The 17422-nt window shown below is 35.9% G+C and overlaps 1 protein-coding gene and 1 pseudogene across 2 annotated transcripts; both read right to left on the minus strand.

Moving 5' to 3' along the window:
• Positions 1–1947: 1947 nt before the first annotated feature.
• LOC106449253 (fimbrin-4-like) lies at positions 1948–5698 on the minus strand. Of its 2 annotated transcripts, none has more exons than XM_048769939.1 (14): positions 5078–5698; positions 4806–5007; positions 4466–4682; positions 4202–4373; positions 4085–4123; positions 3936–4004; positions 3752–3868; positions 3451–3662; positions 3206–3367; positions 2931–3130; positions 2689–2846; positions 2510–2606; positions 2338–2429; positions 1948–2249 (listed from the first exon to the last, which is right to left on the minus strand). In XM_048769939.1, the coding sequence occupies exons 1-14, from the start codon at positions 5162–5164 to the stop codon at positions 2067–2069; spliced, it is 2007 nt and encodes a 668-aa protein (XP_048625896.1). In that variant the 5' UTR covers positions 5165–5698; the 3' UTR covers positions 1948–2066. The 2 variants fall into 2 exon arrangements, with proteins under 2 accessions (XP_048625896.1, XP_013746491.2); XM_013891037.3 differs by having other exon boundaries at positions 4466–4692; positions 4837–5007; positions 5078–5697.
• Positions 5699–10743: 5045 nt separating this feature from the next.
• Positions 10744–17422, minus strand: LOC106447953 (annotated as a pseudogene).

Below are 17422 nucleotides of genomic sequence, written 5' to 3' on the forward strand. Positions count from 1 at the left end.
GTATAAACACCCCAAAACACCAAGTCCAAAATTGTTTTGTTTTAAAGGGAAACCCCGATAGGTCCATAGAGGAAGAGAAAGATGGATCTGGCAGCTAGGGTTTTAAGGTCTCTCAAGATCTTTGCAACGCTTCGCTAGGCTTGCTTTAGTCAGCGACTATATGCAGCCCTTCTTAACTCACGCAATATTGCTAGATCAGGTTTGCGCCTATTGTCCAAGATTCTCCACTGCTGCCCCTCGTGGGAGTTCGGGCCAAGGAGGTATACTGGCAGACTTTCTCTAGGCAAAAGACGAGTTAGGGCTGGGCTTGGAAATTATCTATAGAAGTAGAACCATCACCCATTTTGACTAAAAAACTCATTCACGAAACAGAGTCATTCTATTGTGTGCCACCTTGAACCGCCGGTCAACCGCTATTCATCAGTTGCCACCACCGATCCACACATGGTTCTTGTTTGTTGTGTGTGTTCTTCGCTCTTCGCTTTTGTGTTTGAGATCTACTCCTTCAGATCTATTCTCCAGATCTACTTTTCAAGTGTCTTATAGTACTTCGGGGTGTTAGTCCTTTGCTAATGTTTTCTAGGCATTGTTGTTGATTAGTGTTTATATGATGAATTTTTAGATCTATTATATTTGTTGAATTGTGTTAATGTGATGGAAGGCCCCTAGACTATGTTAGGTTGTTAAATGATAAACTGGTTGTGTAACGAGAATGATTGTAATACTGAGTTGTGTGATGAGAATGATTGAGATGATGAGATGTCTAGTGAGAATGTTAAGGTTGATGAAATCTGTGATGTTACTTTGTGACACCAAGAATAGGTGTAATCAGGAATATGGATAATGATGTGGTTAGCGGCGCTGGTAAGATTGAGTTATGCTAATTTGGGCATAAGTGAATATGGTGACCATAGGTGTGGATAGTGCAAGATTAACCAAAAGGCCACAAGCGGGTAATCACATAGGGGATGCGGGGTGGATAGAGCCAGCAAGGCCACATGTGGGTAGGTCTAGAAGTCTAGGTTGATTGATTCTTGCTATGTGATATTAGCTCATTATACAGTGAGGGTAAGTTCATTTTCCGAATCTCAAAAGGTTTGTGTAGTTTGATTGCAAAACTTGTGATTATCGCAAGGTCGGTATTCCTGCATCCCTGTGAATCATTTTCTCGTCGGTGAAACCACACTCCATGACTCCTTTCACCACTTGTGGAAGCATGCATTGTATTCTTCAATAACAATTGAATAGCCTAAAACACATCTACAATACTTCGATCAAGTTTGTTTTCCAACTCTTTGAAATGAGTTATAAAACCTTCTTCCGTCTTGCACACCACCGTTTCCTTCAACATCGTTTGAGATCTCATTTCTGCCATCAATACTAGTTAGATTATCACTAGATTCTGAGGAAAGAGAGGTCATGATACCACTGATAAAGGACTTTGTAAGCTCCTTAATTTATGAAGAATCAATTTGACGTTCCTAGAACACCAAACCGTAGCTCATTTACAGAAGATCGTGTATGGAGACAAACCTTCTCAAAAGAATGAACTCAATACCAGCTACATATTCTGTTAGATAGAGGAAAAATTAAAATGACTATTTTGGAATAAATCCAAAATGTAAAATCAGAATATGTTTTATACAAAATACTAATTGAAGAACAGCTTCAATCAACGCTTGCCTATTCTTGTTGATTTCTCCCCAAGCCAATACTTTTTTGCCAGATGTGATTTTTTTCTTCTCTGTTTTCATGTAACATATTGCCCATAACTTTTCGAATCTTTCTTTACAAAAACAATCAATCATATGATGTAGATGTTAACAATAGAGTTTTATTATCTTGTTTCAGTATATGCACCATTTGCTTCACCTGCAGAGTTTAATCTATGAATTCATTTCTCATTTATGAGAATTTAATAGTTAAAAACAAAAACAAATATGACTCTTCATGACCAAAAGTCTTCAAATGACAATGTCTTTCAACAAAATCAAATATACATTTAGAGCTACATTCTGTTTTCTTTTCTTTTTACTCTTTTGATATGATAGCAATAAAGTTGAAAGTTATTTTACATCTTCATCATTTTGGGCATCTGAAGAGCCATCGTCTATGGACAAAATGGAGATTTCTTCTGTCAGAGAGCTTACGTCACAATCATCAGAGACCCACGACTCAGTGTCGGAATGTTGCTGGAGGCTCCAGTTCATGATGCTAGCAGCCAATATAAGCATCATTTTCTGGTATACCTGTTATCATTGTTTAAACATCCAACCAGATTAATTAACCTGAAAATGCGCAAAGAAAACCAACTTTGGAATATGAAAAGCTATGTACCTCTATTATATCTTCAGGTAACAGAAAAATTGAGCATCCGAGCTTCCTTGCAACACTGATGATGTATGTTGCGTTCAACATCTTTTCCTCTTCTGCTTAAAAACGCCGATTAGAAACCAAACCTAACATAAATCTCTTGATAAACAACTAAAAGTGACATGGGATCATTTACCTGTTCTTCCTTTAGTTACAAGACCCCAGTCTACAACTCTTGGCTCTACAGCGCTCAAAAGCTCCAAAAAGAATATTCCATTAGACAGATTCTTGTCCTGAAAGGTAACCATCCAAATTTATCATGTTTAGTGTAATATGGATATAGTCTAGCCTCTATGGGTTGCCTCTTTTCTCTACCTTGAAGCTCACAGCTTGAGAGGTCCGACCCATTTTCTTGACTTTTCTGTTTGCCCAGTTTAGAATATCTGTTTCCGTAATTTCTTTACCTTGCCAGTGAGATTTCAAGCTATTCAGAGTTTGGAGCATTGTGTATCTCATCAACTGCCACAAGAAAGCTTCATACAAAAAAACATTGTCATAAGTCTCAACTCAAACCACAGTATGAAACACACTATGATCCTTCATGAGGGCTATCTCACCTAAAATGAACTTCTTATTTCCTTGCACAATATCATTACCAGCTACATTGACAAGCGAAAGACGCAGTTCTTTACCAATCTTGATAACTTGGTTGCAATTCTCAACCTTTTTGAATAGTATTTCGATCGGAGGTTTGTTCGCATGTTTCCAGTTGACCGAGCCTGGTGATACTTTGTCAAGAACTTCAAGAAGAACCCATCTGAGGTATGTCATGAAGAAATTATAGTTTGAAGAAAATCAAACCAAATGAAAAAAAAAGACCTGCTATACTCACCCATTTCTAACATCCTCAAAAACATTATCGACATAAGTAGCAGCACCAAGACTGTTAAGCCAGAGGCGAAAGCATCTTTCTTCTTGAGAAGTTTCATCATCTTCTGTGATCATTTCAGCAAAAGAGACAGGTGGATTCGAACTCTCTTCAGACAATCCGTTCCTACAACAAATTGAAGATCATAAGTATAAGCAATGTAGAAGAATATATACATATATATAACTATCAAGCTTTCCTGTACTGACCTGTGCTGAAACAGTTGCGCCACAAAGGCAAGATTAAGATTTGCAGAGCCTTCGACTATATCTTCAGGAGAAAGGTATCTTTTACAGTCTAGCTTCTCTGCTTGTTCAAGGACTTTCTTTGCTCTCTCTGAAAGGTCTTTGGTCTCTAATGTCACATGTGTACTGTGTTCAGGGGCAAGAGCATTTAGCAAATATGCATATGCCTCTCCATCCTCAAAAAAAAAAAAAAAGTCGAAAGCTGAATAATCGCAAACATGGATGATAGAAGAAAGTGTAGTAGCAGGACCAAGTTAATACGTACCTTAATATCAGAAGAGAAGTTGGTTACTTGTTTCTCGTAACCAGCTTTCTTAAGATGGAAATTCATCCATTTCAGCAAGATCTTTTCAGGAGCTAGTCCCACAAGCTCCTCCACGTCCTGGAAAAATAAATTAGTAAAGTTTTTTTTTTTGGTCAAAAAATTAGTAAAGTGCTTTAGACTTTACCTGATTATCTTCCGCCAACTCAACAAGTTGTGGAGTTTTCTTAAGATTGAGATCAGACAACAATTGTATCTTAATATTATTACCATACCCAAAATAAAAGTCAGTAACCATCTATCATCTTATGGTAAAGTAGTGTAAAGTAACTCTACCTTTATAATCTGAAATATCAGCCCAAGCACGAGATGCGGCTATAAAAAACGAATAGTAAGAATTAGAAAAACAGAGAAAAAAAAGAAAGAAGCTTCCTTTTACTGATCAGTACTCACTGTTCCTTCAGCAATGTCCTGAGTTCCAATGTTAACGACGGTGCAGCCAATTGCCTTTGCAGAATTGAGACAGAGTGAAAGGTTCTCAGTTCTCTCCCATGGATTAAGTTCTTTCTTCATATTGATCGCTCTTTCATCTATCGTGCCAGGCACTGCTGCATTTATAAGCTTACTGTGCAACAAGAATCAGAATCAAAACCACTCAAGGTTCCATAGTTTGTTAATTTCAAATTTTATGAAGTTATTATATATATATGTGTGTACCACAAAATAACACCATCTTTAACAATATCAAACAAGGCATCAGTAGCAGGATTGATTGGAATATAGCTGTTCCAGAGAGGGTCTTCTCTCAAATAATTATTTATATGGGAGATATAGGAAGCTTTTTCGGATTCACTGATCGCGCGGTGAAATGTTGTAGTACTTGTCTTAAGAAATGATGTAGCACCTTTTGATCCTCCTTTTCGGGATTGCACAGCTAAAAAGGCCTGTCACAAACAGTTTAGTCACTTGGATGTAATATCGAGATATTGTATTTAGATATTACATCTAAATGCTGTAACCAAATACAAAAATGAACATGAAAAATAACACACGTAACGGCATTTTTGAGAGAGCGTTATCAAACTAACCAGGAGAAAGGTTTCGAATTCAACTTCCTCATGACGATTGGGATAAGACTCATCCAATATAGTTTTGATCTCATTTTCAACAAAAGTACCACTGAATTCTTTCAAGTTTGCTAGAAATGGGGGCAAATCTTTCACAGTTACACGGCCAGAACGAGTTTTTGTCGAAACAAACTAAGAAAAAGAATCCGAATAGTCAATATATGTTGAATGCTACAAAAGTGGGTACAGTGATAAGAGAGACCTTGGATTTAAGGTTGCGTAACTCCACTTGTGTGAATTGGCTTTGTAGCCATGGATCAGAGACGAGAACACCAACGTAACTAGACATCTTCTCTTCTCTTTATCAAAAACAATTCAATTAAAACCAAACAAAATACTAGGGGAGAAGAGGTTAACTTCTTAATAATTTTCTTGTTCAAATCTAATTTAGTGAAAGATCTTTTAATTTTTATATATCTTCTTTTGCTATTTCAAAAACGAAATCTGACTGGAACGAAAGCAAGGAGAGGCGGGAGTAAGATACATGATGCTTTTTGATTAAAATATTCTATTATCTGAAGTTGTAATTTTATAATTGTGTAGACTTGCATATCTGAGTATTTTTAGGAGAAATAATTATTACATTATATTTCCTATGGCTTTTTATAAGAAAAAAATTCTCTAAGATTTTCAATATCTATAGGATTTAATGATGTGATACTTTTTCCAAAAAACTGCATATTTCTATTAATTTATATATTTTGGGATATATATATATATAAGAGAAAATTTGGAGAAATACACTCAAATAAGATTATAATTTGAAAACTACACTATTTTTTAAGTTTTTAGAAAAGTACACTTATGTATATATAAATTTACCAAATTGTTCTATCTTAATATTTCTCAATTCCTAATTTATTTTATATTTAAAGTAACTGTTCTACAAAAAATTAAAAAAAATCTTTAGAGTATCTACACAATATATTTTTAATAAATCTTAAATTTTTTTATTATTTAGAAAAATAAAAAAAATACTCAAAACGACGTCTCGTCTCCTTTTCCATTTCTGAATTTTTTTTACTTTCTCTAGTTTCACAGATTTTTCTTTTCATTTCTTTAAGAGGGTTGTTGATATTAAAATCAAATCATTGGCTCAAACAAATTTATAGGGTCTTCATGTCAGTAAAAAATCACCCTTGAATGATAATCAGTGTTTCTTAGTGTTGTTGGATCACATCATATTCAAAGTCAAACAATTTAAGCACACATGTGAATAGACATTTAGAACTTGTTTGGTAGATTTCTAGGAAAAATGAATATTTTGTAGAGAATACAAACAAACATCACTTGTTTATATAAGGTTAAGAAAATAAAATAAAATCTATATAAACTTCATGATAAAGTCAAAACAGATCACAATTTTATTTTATAATATTTTTGTTATCATAAAATTTCAAAATGGTAAATTAAGTAACATATTTACCTCAACACACAAATTTATCTTAAACATAAATATTATAGTATTTGGGTAAAAAAGTCAATTCAGATTTAAGAAAGTGTAGTTTTAAAAAAATAAAATAGAAGATGTAATTTTGAAACCGTTAGTAGAGTAATTTACCAATTATCCCTATATATAAGTTCATAAATATTTAAGGGAGTTTTAGAAATGCCTAGGGGTGCGCAAAAAACCAAACCAAACCAAATCGAACCGACTCAACCAAAGTTAAACCTAACCAAACCAAACCAAACCAAACCGTGTTCTTTACATAAACCAATCAGTTCATGTTTTACTCAATCCGAATGGTTTGGTTTGGTTTAAAACCGTTTCAAATATTTAAAAGTTGAAGATTTAAATTGCTCATATACAAGTTCAGATTTTTTTTGCCTTTTTTTTTTAAAGTTGGAAGTTATTTAGGTGGTTTTCTCTTATTTTTAATGAATTTTATGCTTTTATTAATTACTAATAGCATTTTTTGTAATATACATGCATGTGGTTTGATACAACTGAAGGTCGGGGAATTCGAAAACATAAATCAGGAATCGTTGATGTGTCTCCGCGTTTGCAGTATGAGATATATGATCCATTTATCTTATCTGGTAATTGTGATCAAGTTTGTTTTATTCCTTATCCGCAGGTACGACATACATCAGCCAACGATTGGTGGGCATGTACAAAATTTATGCCAAGAGGGGTTCGAGAAACCTCCGAGGATGCTCTTGTTGCGTTACAAAATGATACACACAACCAAGTTGTTGCACAGAGCGTGATGTTGCGCATTGAGACGTATGTTGTCAAAGATGATTCAGATTATGAATCCACGCCAGTTGTTCCTCCTAATGATGAATACGTTTTAGAAGATGAATTAGACGAGGCTTGTACTGATTCGGATTCGGTATCTGATTCAAGTTCTTAGTAAGTTTGTCGTTTATGAAGTTTTTTAAAATTGTAATATAAATAAGTAATTACTTAGTAATGTGTAGTTTATGAAGTTTAAAAATTTGTAATATAAATAAGTTAAACAATTAGTAACTTGTAAGTTATGAAATTTTTAAATTTGTAATATATAATAAGCGAAGATCTCAATAAATTTATAATTTATGAAGTTTAAAATTTATAAATATAAAATAACTAGATTTCTTAGTTTTAAAATGTTAATATATTTAATTTTTAGAGTTTCTTATATTCTTAAATTCTAATTAATAGTTTTAAGATTTTTTTAAAAAAATTACATTCTTTTAAAACCTAACTAAACTCTAAACCCTATCTATACCCTGAACCCATTTCCCACCACATAATTAACCCAAAAAATTTCCCTCCTAAACCCAAAACCCATTTCCCTCTAAACCCAAAATTTTCCCTCTTAACTAAAGCCCAATTTCTATACTTAGCCAAATTTTCCCCTCTAAACCTAATTGACTTTGTCGTGTCTCTCTCTCTCTCTCAAACCTTCGCCGCTTCTCCCAGTCTCTCACGACACTCTCACAGACTCCTCTCTCTCTCAAACCTTCACCGCATCTCTCATTCTTTCTCGCACTCTCTCACAGACTCCTCTCTCTGCTCCTTCGACCGGAATCCCCAACGAATCCCGTCGCCGCCCTCGCCCAACCAAATTACAGCTCCCAGGTTAGTGAGCCCCTCGTCTCTGTCTCGATTCCTCTTCCATCTAGGGTTCATTGGGTTTTGATTTAGACTTCTTAGGGTTTCGATCTAGCTAGGTTTTTTTTTCGAGGTTCGATTTGCATGTTTAGTTAGGGTTTACATCTAAAAGTGTGGGTTTTGATTTCAAGTTTCGGTTTTTGTTTTTCGGTTTTGTCTCCATTTCAAGTTTTGATTCCTCTTGATACTCTCTGTCTGTCTACAGGTATGCGGCAAGGGAGACCACAAATGACCTTATCGGAGCCTTCTGCCATGGCCCCATCTTTTGCTCCTCCTGGAGTTGTACCTCCTGGAGCTGTACCTCACGCATCTGTCGGATCTTCAAGTGCAGTGCCTGTGGCTCCTGCCCCTTATGTCAGGAGAAGAGAAGATGCTCTGCTACGTGCGCCATCCAGACGTAACCAGCCACACCTCCACCCTGACAAGATCAATGGAGCATTGTGGTAAGTTTAATACTAGTTCTGTTAAGTAGTTATGTTCTGTTAAAGTAAGTTTAAAGTAGTTATGTTCTGTTTACATACAAAATACAAAATATTGTGTTGTGGTATTAGTTGAACTGTGTATTAGTAGATTAATTAAGTGTAGAGTTTAATATTTGATTTTATCAATACTAGTTGAAATGTGTATTAGTAGATTAAGTGTAGAGTTTAATATTTGATTTTTGTTTGATGTTTGCCATTGTCTTGTCTCAGGTTTGGTATTGATCCTGAAGTCCATGCTTTTATCCGAGCAACATGGCAGGGAAACTACTGGGGGTCGTGGGCAAGCTGGAACTTCGTTCCACCTGAGAAGAAGGATCAGTGGTGGCATGCATTCATTGTAAGTGCTTGTTTCCCTCTCCTTTTCCCTTTCTCAACTATTAGTAAGCCATAATGTTTAACTCTAGTGTCTTATGTTCTTTTGTAGCAACACTACTACTGGGATGACCAATTCCATGATGAAATCTACTTGAAATGGAAGAAACAAACTCAGGTTACCGTCTGTGGCCGCATCAGCCAGAACAGGAGAGATAACAGGCGACCTTCTTACATGTCAGACGCTCACTGGGCAACGATGGTTGAGAAGTACAGCACTGAGCAGGCAAAAAGGAAGAGTGCAAAAGCTGCAAGATCTCGTAAGTCTGCTCCAGTTGGGAAGAAGATTCACAAGCACGGTGCAGGCTCACGCTGTTTCCTGAACATTGCGTATAAAATGGTCAGTTTTGCTTAAGTTTTTTTCATAATTTTTTTTGCCTTAAGTGTTGTCTAACTTCCATCTGTTTCCTTTCTTGTAGATGGTTGATGAAGGTTTGGATGAACCACCTTCATACACAGCCCTTGCGAGGAAGACTCACACGGGTAAAGATGGTTCCTTCCTAGACGAACGTACAGAGGAACTGGTGCTGGAGGTTGAGGAAGCCGTTGAAGAGATGTTACAAGATGGATCTCCACTTGGCGACAGTCAAACTGACTCCACTGCTGCTTCAAATTCAAAGCGCTATCTTCTCAACCAAGAATACATCAAGGTCATCTCTTCTCTCATCCTCATTTTATTTACTTCAGCTTACTGGTTGTCTTAGTTAATTATTGGAATTGAGACTGTCTATGTTAGTTATGGTGCTTGTGATTGTCTATGTTAATTATTGGAATGGAGACTGTCTTAGTTAGTTAAGGTGCTTGACTGCTTGTGATTGGAAATGCTTGTGATTGTCTAAGTTAATTATTGGAATTGATACTATCTTAGTTATGGTGCTTGTGATTGGAATGCTTGCTTATGATTATTTTCCTGTCTTTTTGCAGAGAAGAAAGACAAACAAGGGTACAATATACGGCCTTGGCAGTGTTCAGTACAAGAACAACAGTCCCTCTGTGCCAATTCCTGTCTCACAGCAGCGCAACCTAGACGTGGATATGCGCATGTCTGGCTTCGAGACCACCATTTCTGAAGTCAAGGAAGACATTTCTGGAGTCAAGGAAGATTTCAGTGCTTTGAAGGCAGAAATCAATGCTTTCAAGACTGAAGTAACCGGGGGGATGTCAGCTAGCCAAGCAACTCTCAACATTATTCTGAAAACTCTCCAATCTCAAGCTTCCACTCCTGCCTCAACTGCACAACCATCTCAGCCTCAAGCTCAGTCACAACCTCAAGGTCAGCCCCAAGCTCCAATTCAATCTCAACATCAGCCACAAGCTCAAGCTCAGTCTACGGCTCCACCACAACATCTCACAATCAATAACCCATCTGAGTTAAATAGGTGGTGCCAAGAACTTGGTATGTAAGGTTTGGTCAGTTCATGTATTAAACTACAATCTTTTGTGTACTTTGTTTCCAATTATGTAATATATTTCGGTTTCTGTGATATTTTAGCTTTTAATTCACATTTTGCGCATTTTATAGAAATTTCAAATTTGTATTTTATAAATGTTTTTAATTTTTTTTTATAATTATTAAAACTAGCCACGAAAGAAATCGTAGCAAACCGTAGCTTATTGCTACATTACCTTTCGCATCATGCAGGTTTCGTCTCAAATCTTTGCTACGAAAAGTTTCGTAGCAATACGTGGTACTTTGCTACGTTTTTTGACATGCACCTTTTTTGCTACACTCGTATACGTACGTTTTGCGTTTCGTAGCATTTCGTGGTTTCTGTTCCGTCTAGCCACAAAAATTTGGTTATACCCACGAAAATTAACGTGGCTGTGGCCCTGTTTTTTACTAGTGATGGCTAGATGTTATTTTTAAACTATGATGCTATTTAAATAAGATAGATACATTTGGTAATTCTCATAATTGATGTGTAAATATATTTTCATTTTGAATAATTACTATATTAAGAATCATAAGTCTCATTCAGTGACAAGGTTCATATTCTTTGACAAGGTTCATATTCTTGACAGTCCCAAACATTCATATTCACAAATTTCCATAACTGTACAGAACACACAGAGCATTAACATGAACATGATGAACCAGAACCACATAACATGTTACAGAAGAAAGATAGGCTTATACAGCAGCCTTCTTCTGCGTGTGCTTAACAGAGAAGAGGACATGCACAGGAACGTTGACAAGCCCAAGAAGGACCAAAAGCCAGAAGAAGTAATCAAGATGTCCTTTATCAAGGTCGTCTGGAATCCAACCTCCTTTACCATCAGCTGTAGTGAAATACGCCACAAGAGTGAGAATCAACGAACTCAGGTAGCTTCCCATCGCTGTATTAAGAAGCGCTAAAGCGCTGCACAAACTTCTCATTGCATCTGGAGATTGCGCATAGAAAAACTCGAGCCGACCAACGAAGAAGAAAACCTCTGCAATTCCCATTAACATGTACTGAGGGCCCTGCCAGAATATGCTCATTGACACCGCACCTTGAGCTAGCTGCAACCGCACTGTCTCGACTACAGCTGCAGCTGCAATGCTCAGGACGGATAAAAACAAACCAATTCCCATTCCCAGACGGTAGGAATCATGAAACCAAGCCCCCACCCTGAATTATCTTGAACCCACACAAGTATAGTGGAGGAGACTAATGAACCAATGTTGATAAAGAAGTAAAACCAGTTAAAGAAGGAAGCTTTGCTGACTCGTTCGATAGGGTCAGTATCATCAAACTGATCAGCGCCAAAAGATGAGACGCACGGCTTGATTCCTCCAGTGCCAAGTAGTGCTATAAGGTAAAGCCCCGACAAGAAAACACCATACTGAACCGCAGCTGCTGAGGAACACAGAGAAGGGCCAAATCATTCTGCTGGCTTTACACCCGGAACACTAGCCGAGAGTGTCAACAGAGTCATTCCCTAACAACAAAAGCTATGCAATTTCAGGATACAAAATACAAAATCTTTTTTACTCTTGGGTGGACATTCGGGTACCTATTCGGGTTCGATTTGGATCTATTCGGGTTTCGAATTTTCGAAATTAAAAATTTTAGTCTCATTCGGTTATTTATAAATTTCGGTTCGAGTTTTGTTTAGATCTTTTCGGGTTCGGATAACCCGTTAAAATTACTTTTTAAAATATAAAATTCATATATATATTGTTTTTTTAATCTTCTTAGACCATCTTCAATGGTTTAATCTATTTTTTTACTCCAAAATAGAGCAGAAAATAGATAACAAAAAAAAAACTAATTACTCTTTTGGAATAAACCTATTTTTCACTTTATTATAGAGCGAAAAATAAAGTATTATTGAAGCATTTTTACTCTAAACTCTATTTTAGAGTGAAAAACAGAATGGAGTTAGAGATGACCTACGGTGAAATAAATAGCCGAGAAGGAAGCAATGGTACAGTATCTTCCCCAGTAAGAGTCAGCAATAAGAGCTCCAAGGAGAGGTGTTATAAAGCAAGTGCCTTGCCAGATCATGACTTGCCTCGCTGCAGAGACATTGGACTCATGCAGTTCACTTGTGTAATAAGTGATCAGATTCTTGGCGATTCCATAGTAAGCTAATCGCTCGCAGCATTCGTTGCCTGCAGTTGACCAGATCAAGTATCTATAAAAAAATAGTTAAAAAAAAAAAAAATCTTTACCGAGAATGAAAGGGCAAAGCTCTCCAGTTTCCTGTTTTGTGTTTCAGCGGTGGTGAACCATCTTCACCTGAAGAATTTAAGCTCGCGTCTTCCTAAGATAAATTTGTTGGATAATTCCAATCTTGTTGAAACTTAATATATTATTAGATGTTTTAATATGTTAAGATAAACACAATAATGAAACTTAAAAATAGGAAAATGAAGTTTCTATTTAGGTTAAGTTTGTGTTTTTCATATCTCTTTGTGTTTTCCATATCCCACATGTTAAAGATAATTGTCTTTCATAGAAATCTAATGGATAGGTGTTCCATAAGATCAATAAGATTGAGATAAGATCTAAGAAAAACATATTGAGAGCTTTAGTTTTGAGCAGTTTCTAAAGCTAATAAGAAAAATTGTTCTTATAATCCTTTGTGTTTCTAGAGATTTGAATTGGTATCAGAGCCTCAGGTTGGAGACTCGATCTAAGCTTAACTTGTAGCTTAAGATCATGGTGCTTGTGAACAAAAGATCGCGTAAGCAAGATGGCGGACGTGACTAGGATTCCACGCACGAAGGACTTTGGATCTACATCCATCCAATGTCCGATGTTGTCATCGACAAACTACACAGTTTGGTCGATGAGGATGAAGGTTCTACTTCGTGTTCATGAAGTGTGGGACACGATCGAACCCGGTTCAGATGATCAAAAGAAGAACGATGTTGCGATAGCTCTTTTGTTTCAATATGTTCCCGAAACATTGATTCTCCAGGTGGGAGAACAAACCGCATCAAAAGAGATCTGGAACGCCATCAAGTCGCGACACCTAGGAGCTGATCGTGTAAAGGAGGCGAGACTTGAGACGTTGATGACAGAGTTTGATAGGAAGAAGATGGTCGTAGGAATGCCGAGTGTAACACACGAAGAAGGCATGTGTAACGCATGTCTAGCAGAGAAGCATATTAGACACTCGTTACCGATTGTAACACACGGAGAAGCCGTGTGTGATACATGTTTCGCAGGAAAGCAAATCAGAGACTCATTCCCGACTAAGGCCATGGTTTGTACATCAAAGCCATTGGGATTATTGCCTGGAGATTTGTGTGGACGAATCGTACCACCAACGCCAGCAGATAATCGTGAGGCATTCTATCGGTTCAAAAGATTTCACACCGATAGAGGAGGAGAGGTTGCCTCAGCTAAGTTCAATCTAGGTTGCACCGACAGAGGAGGAGATTTAGCTAGCCTCAGATGAGCTCAATCTAGTTTGTGAAGAAAATTGGATTGAATCTATGACAGGCGAGTTGAAATCTATCACAAGAAACAAAATATGGAAGCTTGTAGATAGAACGACCGGTTCTGAGAAAAAAAGAGAAGAGGATCGAGTTTGTGTGTTACACAAGAGGTTGCATGTGTTACGCCAGACACCAAGAGCATGGAATGTGAAACTTGATCAGGTTCTCAAGGAGATGAGATTTGAGAAGTGCACGAAGGAACCATCAGTGTACCGCAAGACCGAAGAAGGAGACGTCTTGATCATAGCAATCTACGTTAATGATCTATTTGTGACGGGAACTTCGCTTAAGGTGGTTAGGCAATTCAAGGAGGAGATGTCTAAGAAGTTCGAGATGTCAGATCTAGGTAAGCTAACGTACTACCTTGGCATAGAGGTGATTCAAGGAGCAGACAAAATAAAACAAGGAAGGTATGCTCAAGGAATCCTGTGTGACACAAAGGTGGAAGTGTGTAACACGACTCCCGCAGGGGTATGTGACACAAAGATGAAAGTGTGTGATACAACCCACGTTAGGCCTGGGCATAAAATCCATAATCCGAAATTCGAACCGAACCCGAACCGAAAAACCCGGTCCGTACCCGGTCCAAAATGTAAAAAATATCCGAATGGATCTCATAAGGTGGTACAAAACATATTCAAACCCGAAGTGTTATTAACCGAACCCGAACGGGTAACCCGAAAACCCAAAAAAACCAAAAAATCCTAAAAGATATCCGAAGAAACCGGTCCGAATGTCCAAACTAATATACAATGTAATTATATGAAACATGAATATATACTTCAAATATTCAATTTCATATTTATTTTTATATGGTATCTAACAATAAGTATTTAAAATTTAAATAACTACTTTAAATACTTAATTATATATAAATAAGTATATATTTCTTATGTTTTGCTTTTAAATTTTAGACTTTATTTCGGGTATATCCGAACCGATCCGATATAACCCGAATCCGAATGATATATGGTTACTTTATGGGTTCTATGATGTGATACAAAACCGACCCGAACCCGATGTGTTATATCCGAACCCGACCCGTACTTGCAAATTTACTAGAATGGGACCTAGGTGGTGTTATCAAAAAGAACCGAAATCCGAAAAACCCGACCCGAACGCCAACGGGTACCCGAATGCCCAGGCCTAACCCACGTACCAATGCAGTCAAGGTTAAATATCTCAAAGACTGAAGATGAACCAGAGATAAATGTGTTGGGTGTTGAGCAGAAGGCCGACATCCTTACCAGAGATCACGTACGCAAGATGGCGGATGTGACGAGAGTTATCGTCGCAGTGAGCTTCAACCACAAGACTCATCGCAACTTAAGTGAAGAGGCCAGGAGAAGGTTCTACAATAATTGGGCCGATTCTAAGAAGAAGCGGTACGGAACCGAGGAGAGCATCCTGTCTAACCTTGAGAAAGATGTGAATCCAATGGGTGGATTCGCACACCATGGTGTGGTGAAGGAGGATTACTTGATGATTATGTTCAAGCAAATGAGGAGCTTAATCGGAGTTCAAGAAATTGATCTCCCTAATTCAAGTTGGAATTAAGGGGGTGAATGTTGGATAATTCCAAGCTTGTGAAAATTTAACATATTATTAGATGTTTAATAAGTTAAGATAAACACAATAAGGAAACCTAGAAATAGGAAAATGAATTTTCTATTTAGGTTAAGTTTGTGTTTTCCATATCCCACATGTTAAAGGAAATTGTCTTTCATATAAATAGAGACTAGACCCTGACCCGCGCGCCAGCGAGGGTTTGAATTTTCGGTTTTTGGTTATTTATTTAACTAAATAATGCATTTGTAATATTTGATGTATTATATTCACCAAGTAAATAATTTTTTTGGCATCTTAAACCATCTATTTACGATGAATATTCGATATCATATAAAAAATTGAACAAATAGACGTAATTAGAGAATTGTATACGATATATAAAAGCAATGGTTATTAATGTAAAATATGAAGAAATATTATATTATGACTTAGTATGACATAAAAGATTATAAATTAGTTATACATGTTTAAAGAAAATAAAATGATTTTTAAACTTCTATGAAAAATTTAACATATAAAAAAGGGCGATGAATTAGTCATCAAATTGTAAATAATTTCATAATTTTATTAATAATAAATTATTTATAGTCTTTGTTTTTCGTCAAGATAATTATTAAATGTCCATAACATTAATATGTTAAAAGACCATATTATGAAAGCCCATGTTGTAACCGTTTTTTCCGGGAAGTGTAACAAAAAAAAATTACATTTAACTCTTCGTTTTGTTTAAGTTTGTGTCGGTAAAAGATTAAAAAAAATCTCTCTATCTTTTTCAATGTTCAATTTGAAGCTTATTATGCGGAAATCATACGCAAATATAAGCAATTGGTTGGAATCTCTATATCTTTATATTCTTATAAATTTTAAATTTATTGTTTTCTCTTCTGCAAGCAAATCAATTACCGAAGTAATAGATCAATTGGTTGGAATCAAATTTATTCTTATAATTAGTGTAATTATGGTTATAGTTTCTATATTTAATAGGTACATTAAAGATACGACATTGAAGATATTTTGTTTTGATTAATAGAAGATATTGGATTTTGAGTTTGTATTTATTGATTTGATTTTTTATAAAGCTTAGAAAATCAATGGGATGATTAGTTGGTTGATACATCTTATAAAAAAACGAAAACTATAGGTGGTTTGAATATTGTACATCGATCGATGCATGATGTAAGTTGACTATATAAAACTTGAACATGATCATTTCAAACTAAAGTATAGGTAGGTTATATGCATTTGTTATATTGTAGTTAATATATTTTAAATATTACATAAGTCAAGTGATTCACGTTTTCGTAAAAATAAATTCAAGTTCATTATTGGTTGTACCCGTACGTAATAAGGTACGTTAAATATGATGTATTTTTAGGTTCATTTAATAACATTAAGTTCAAATTTGATTAAGAAAAACTCATTAATTTAACTGGAAAAGACAAACATTAAAATATGTAGTTTTATTTAATGACATTAAGTTTAAATTTGATTAAGGAAAACTCATTAATTTAACTGGAAAAGACAAGCATTAAAATATGTAGTTTAATTTAATTCTCTGTGGCATGGAAGTGTAAATAAGTTAGAAAACTTAGGGGTATTTTTAATGGATATATCTTTTTTAATAATAGAGATGAAATGAAGATGTGTTCCATAAAATCAATAAGATTGAGATAAGATCTAAGAAAAATATATTGAGAGACCCAGGACCTCGTAGTCCAGTGGTACTACCTCTTTGGGGAGGGGAGATCGGCTGTTCGACTCGCATGGAGGGGGAGACGTGTCCAGGGTCCGTAAAAAGGTACAGACAAAGGCCGGCACCGGACCTAGGTGGTGGGCCGCAAGGTCAACACCTGGTTAAACAAAAAAAAAAAAAAAAAAAACAAATTGAGAGCTTTAGTTTTGAATAGTTTTTAAAGCTAATAAGAAAAGTTGTTTTTATAATACTTTGTATTTTTAGAGATTTGAAAATTAAGGTAACTAAAAACCCGAAATCAAATTACAAAATTATTGGGAAGAAGAAAGTAAAAAGAAAACCTGTAAAAAGGATTCTTCAATTTCAAGGATTATCCTTTCGTCCTGAATCGAAGTCAT

The sequence above is a fragment of the Brassica napus genome, chromosome C9 (assembly GCF_020379485.1).
Source record: "Brassica napus cultivar Da-Ae chromosome C9, Da-Ae, whole genome shotgun sequence".
In the NCBI taxonomy this organism is placed as follows: domain Eukaryota; kingdom Viridiplantae; phylum Streptophyta; class Magnoliopsida; order Brassicales; family Brassicaceae; genus Brassica; species Brassica napus.

Coding starts and splice junctions, on each gene's coding strand:
- LOC106449253 (XM_048769939.1), bottom strand. CDS start 5,164: ATGTCTAGTTACGTTGGTGTTCTCGTCTCTGATCCATGGCTACAAAGC. Junction 3,869..3,935: donor AGTTGGCGGAAGATAATCAG/GTAAAGTCTAAA, acceptor TTATTTTTCCAG/GACGTGGAGGAGCTTGTGGG. Junction 2,430..2,509: donor TGTAACTAAAGGAAGAACAG/GTAAATGATCCC, acceptor GTTTTTAAGCAG/AAGAGGAAAAGATGTTGAAC.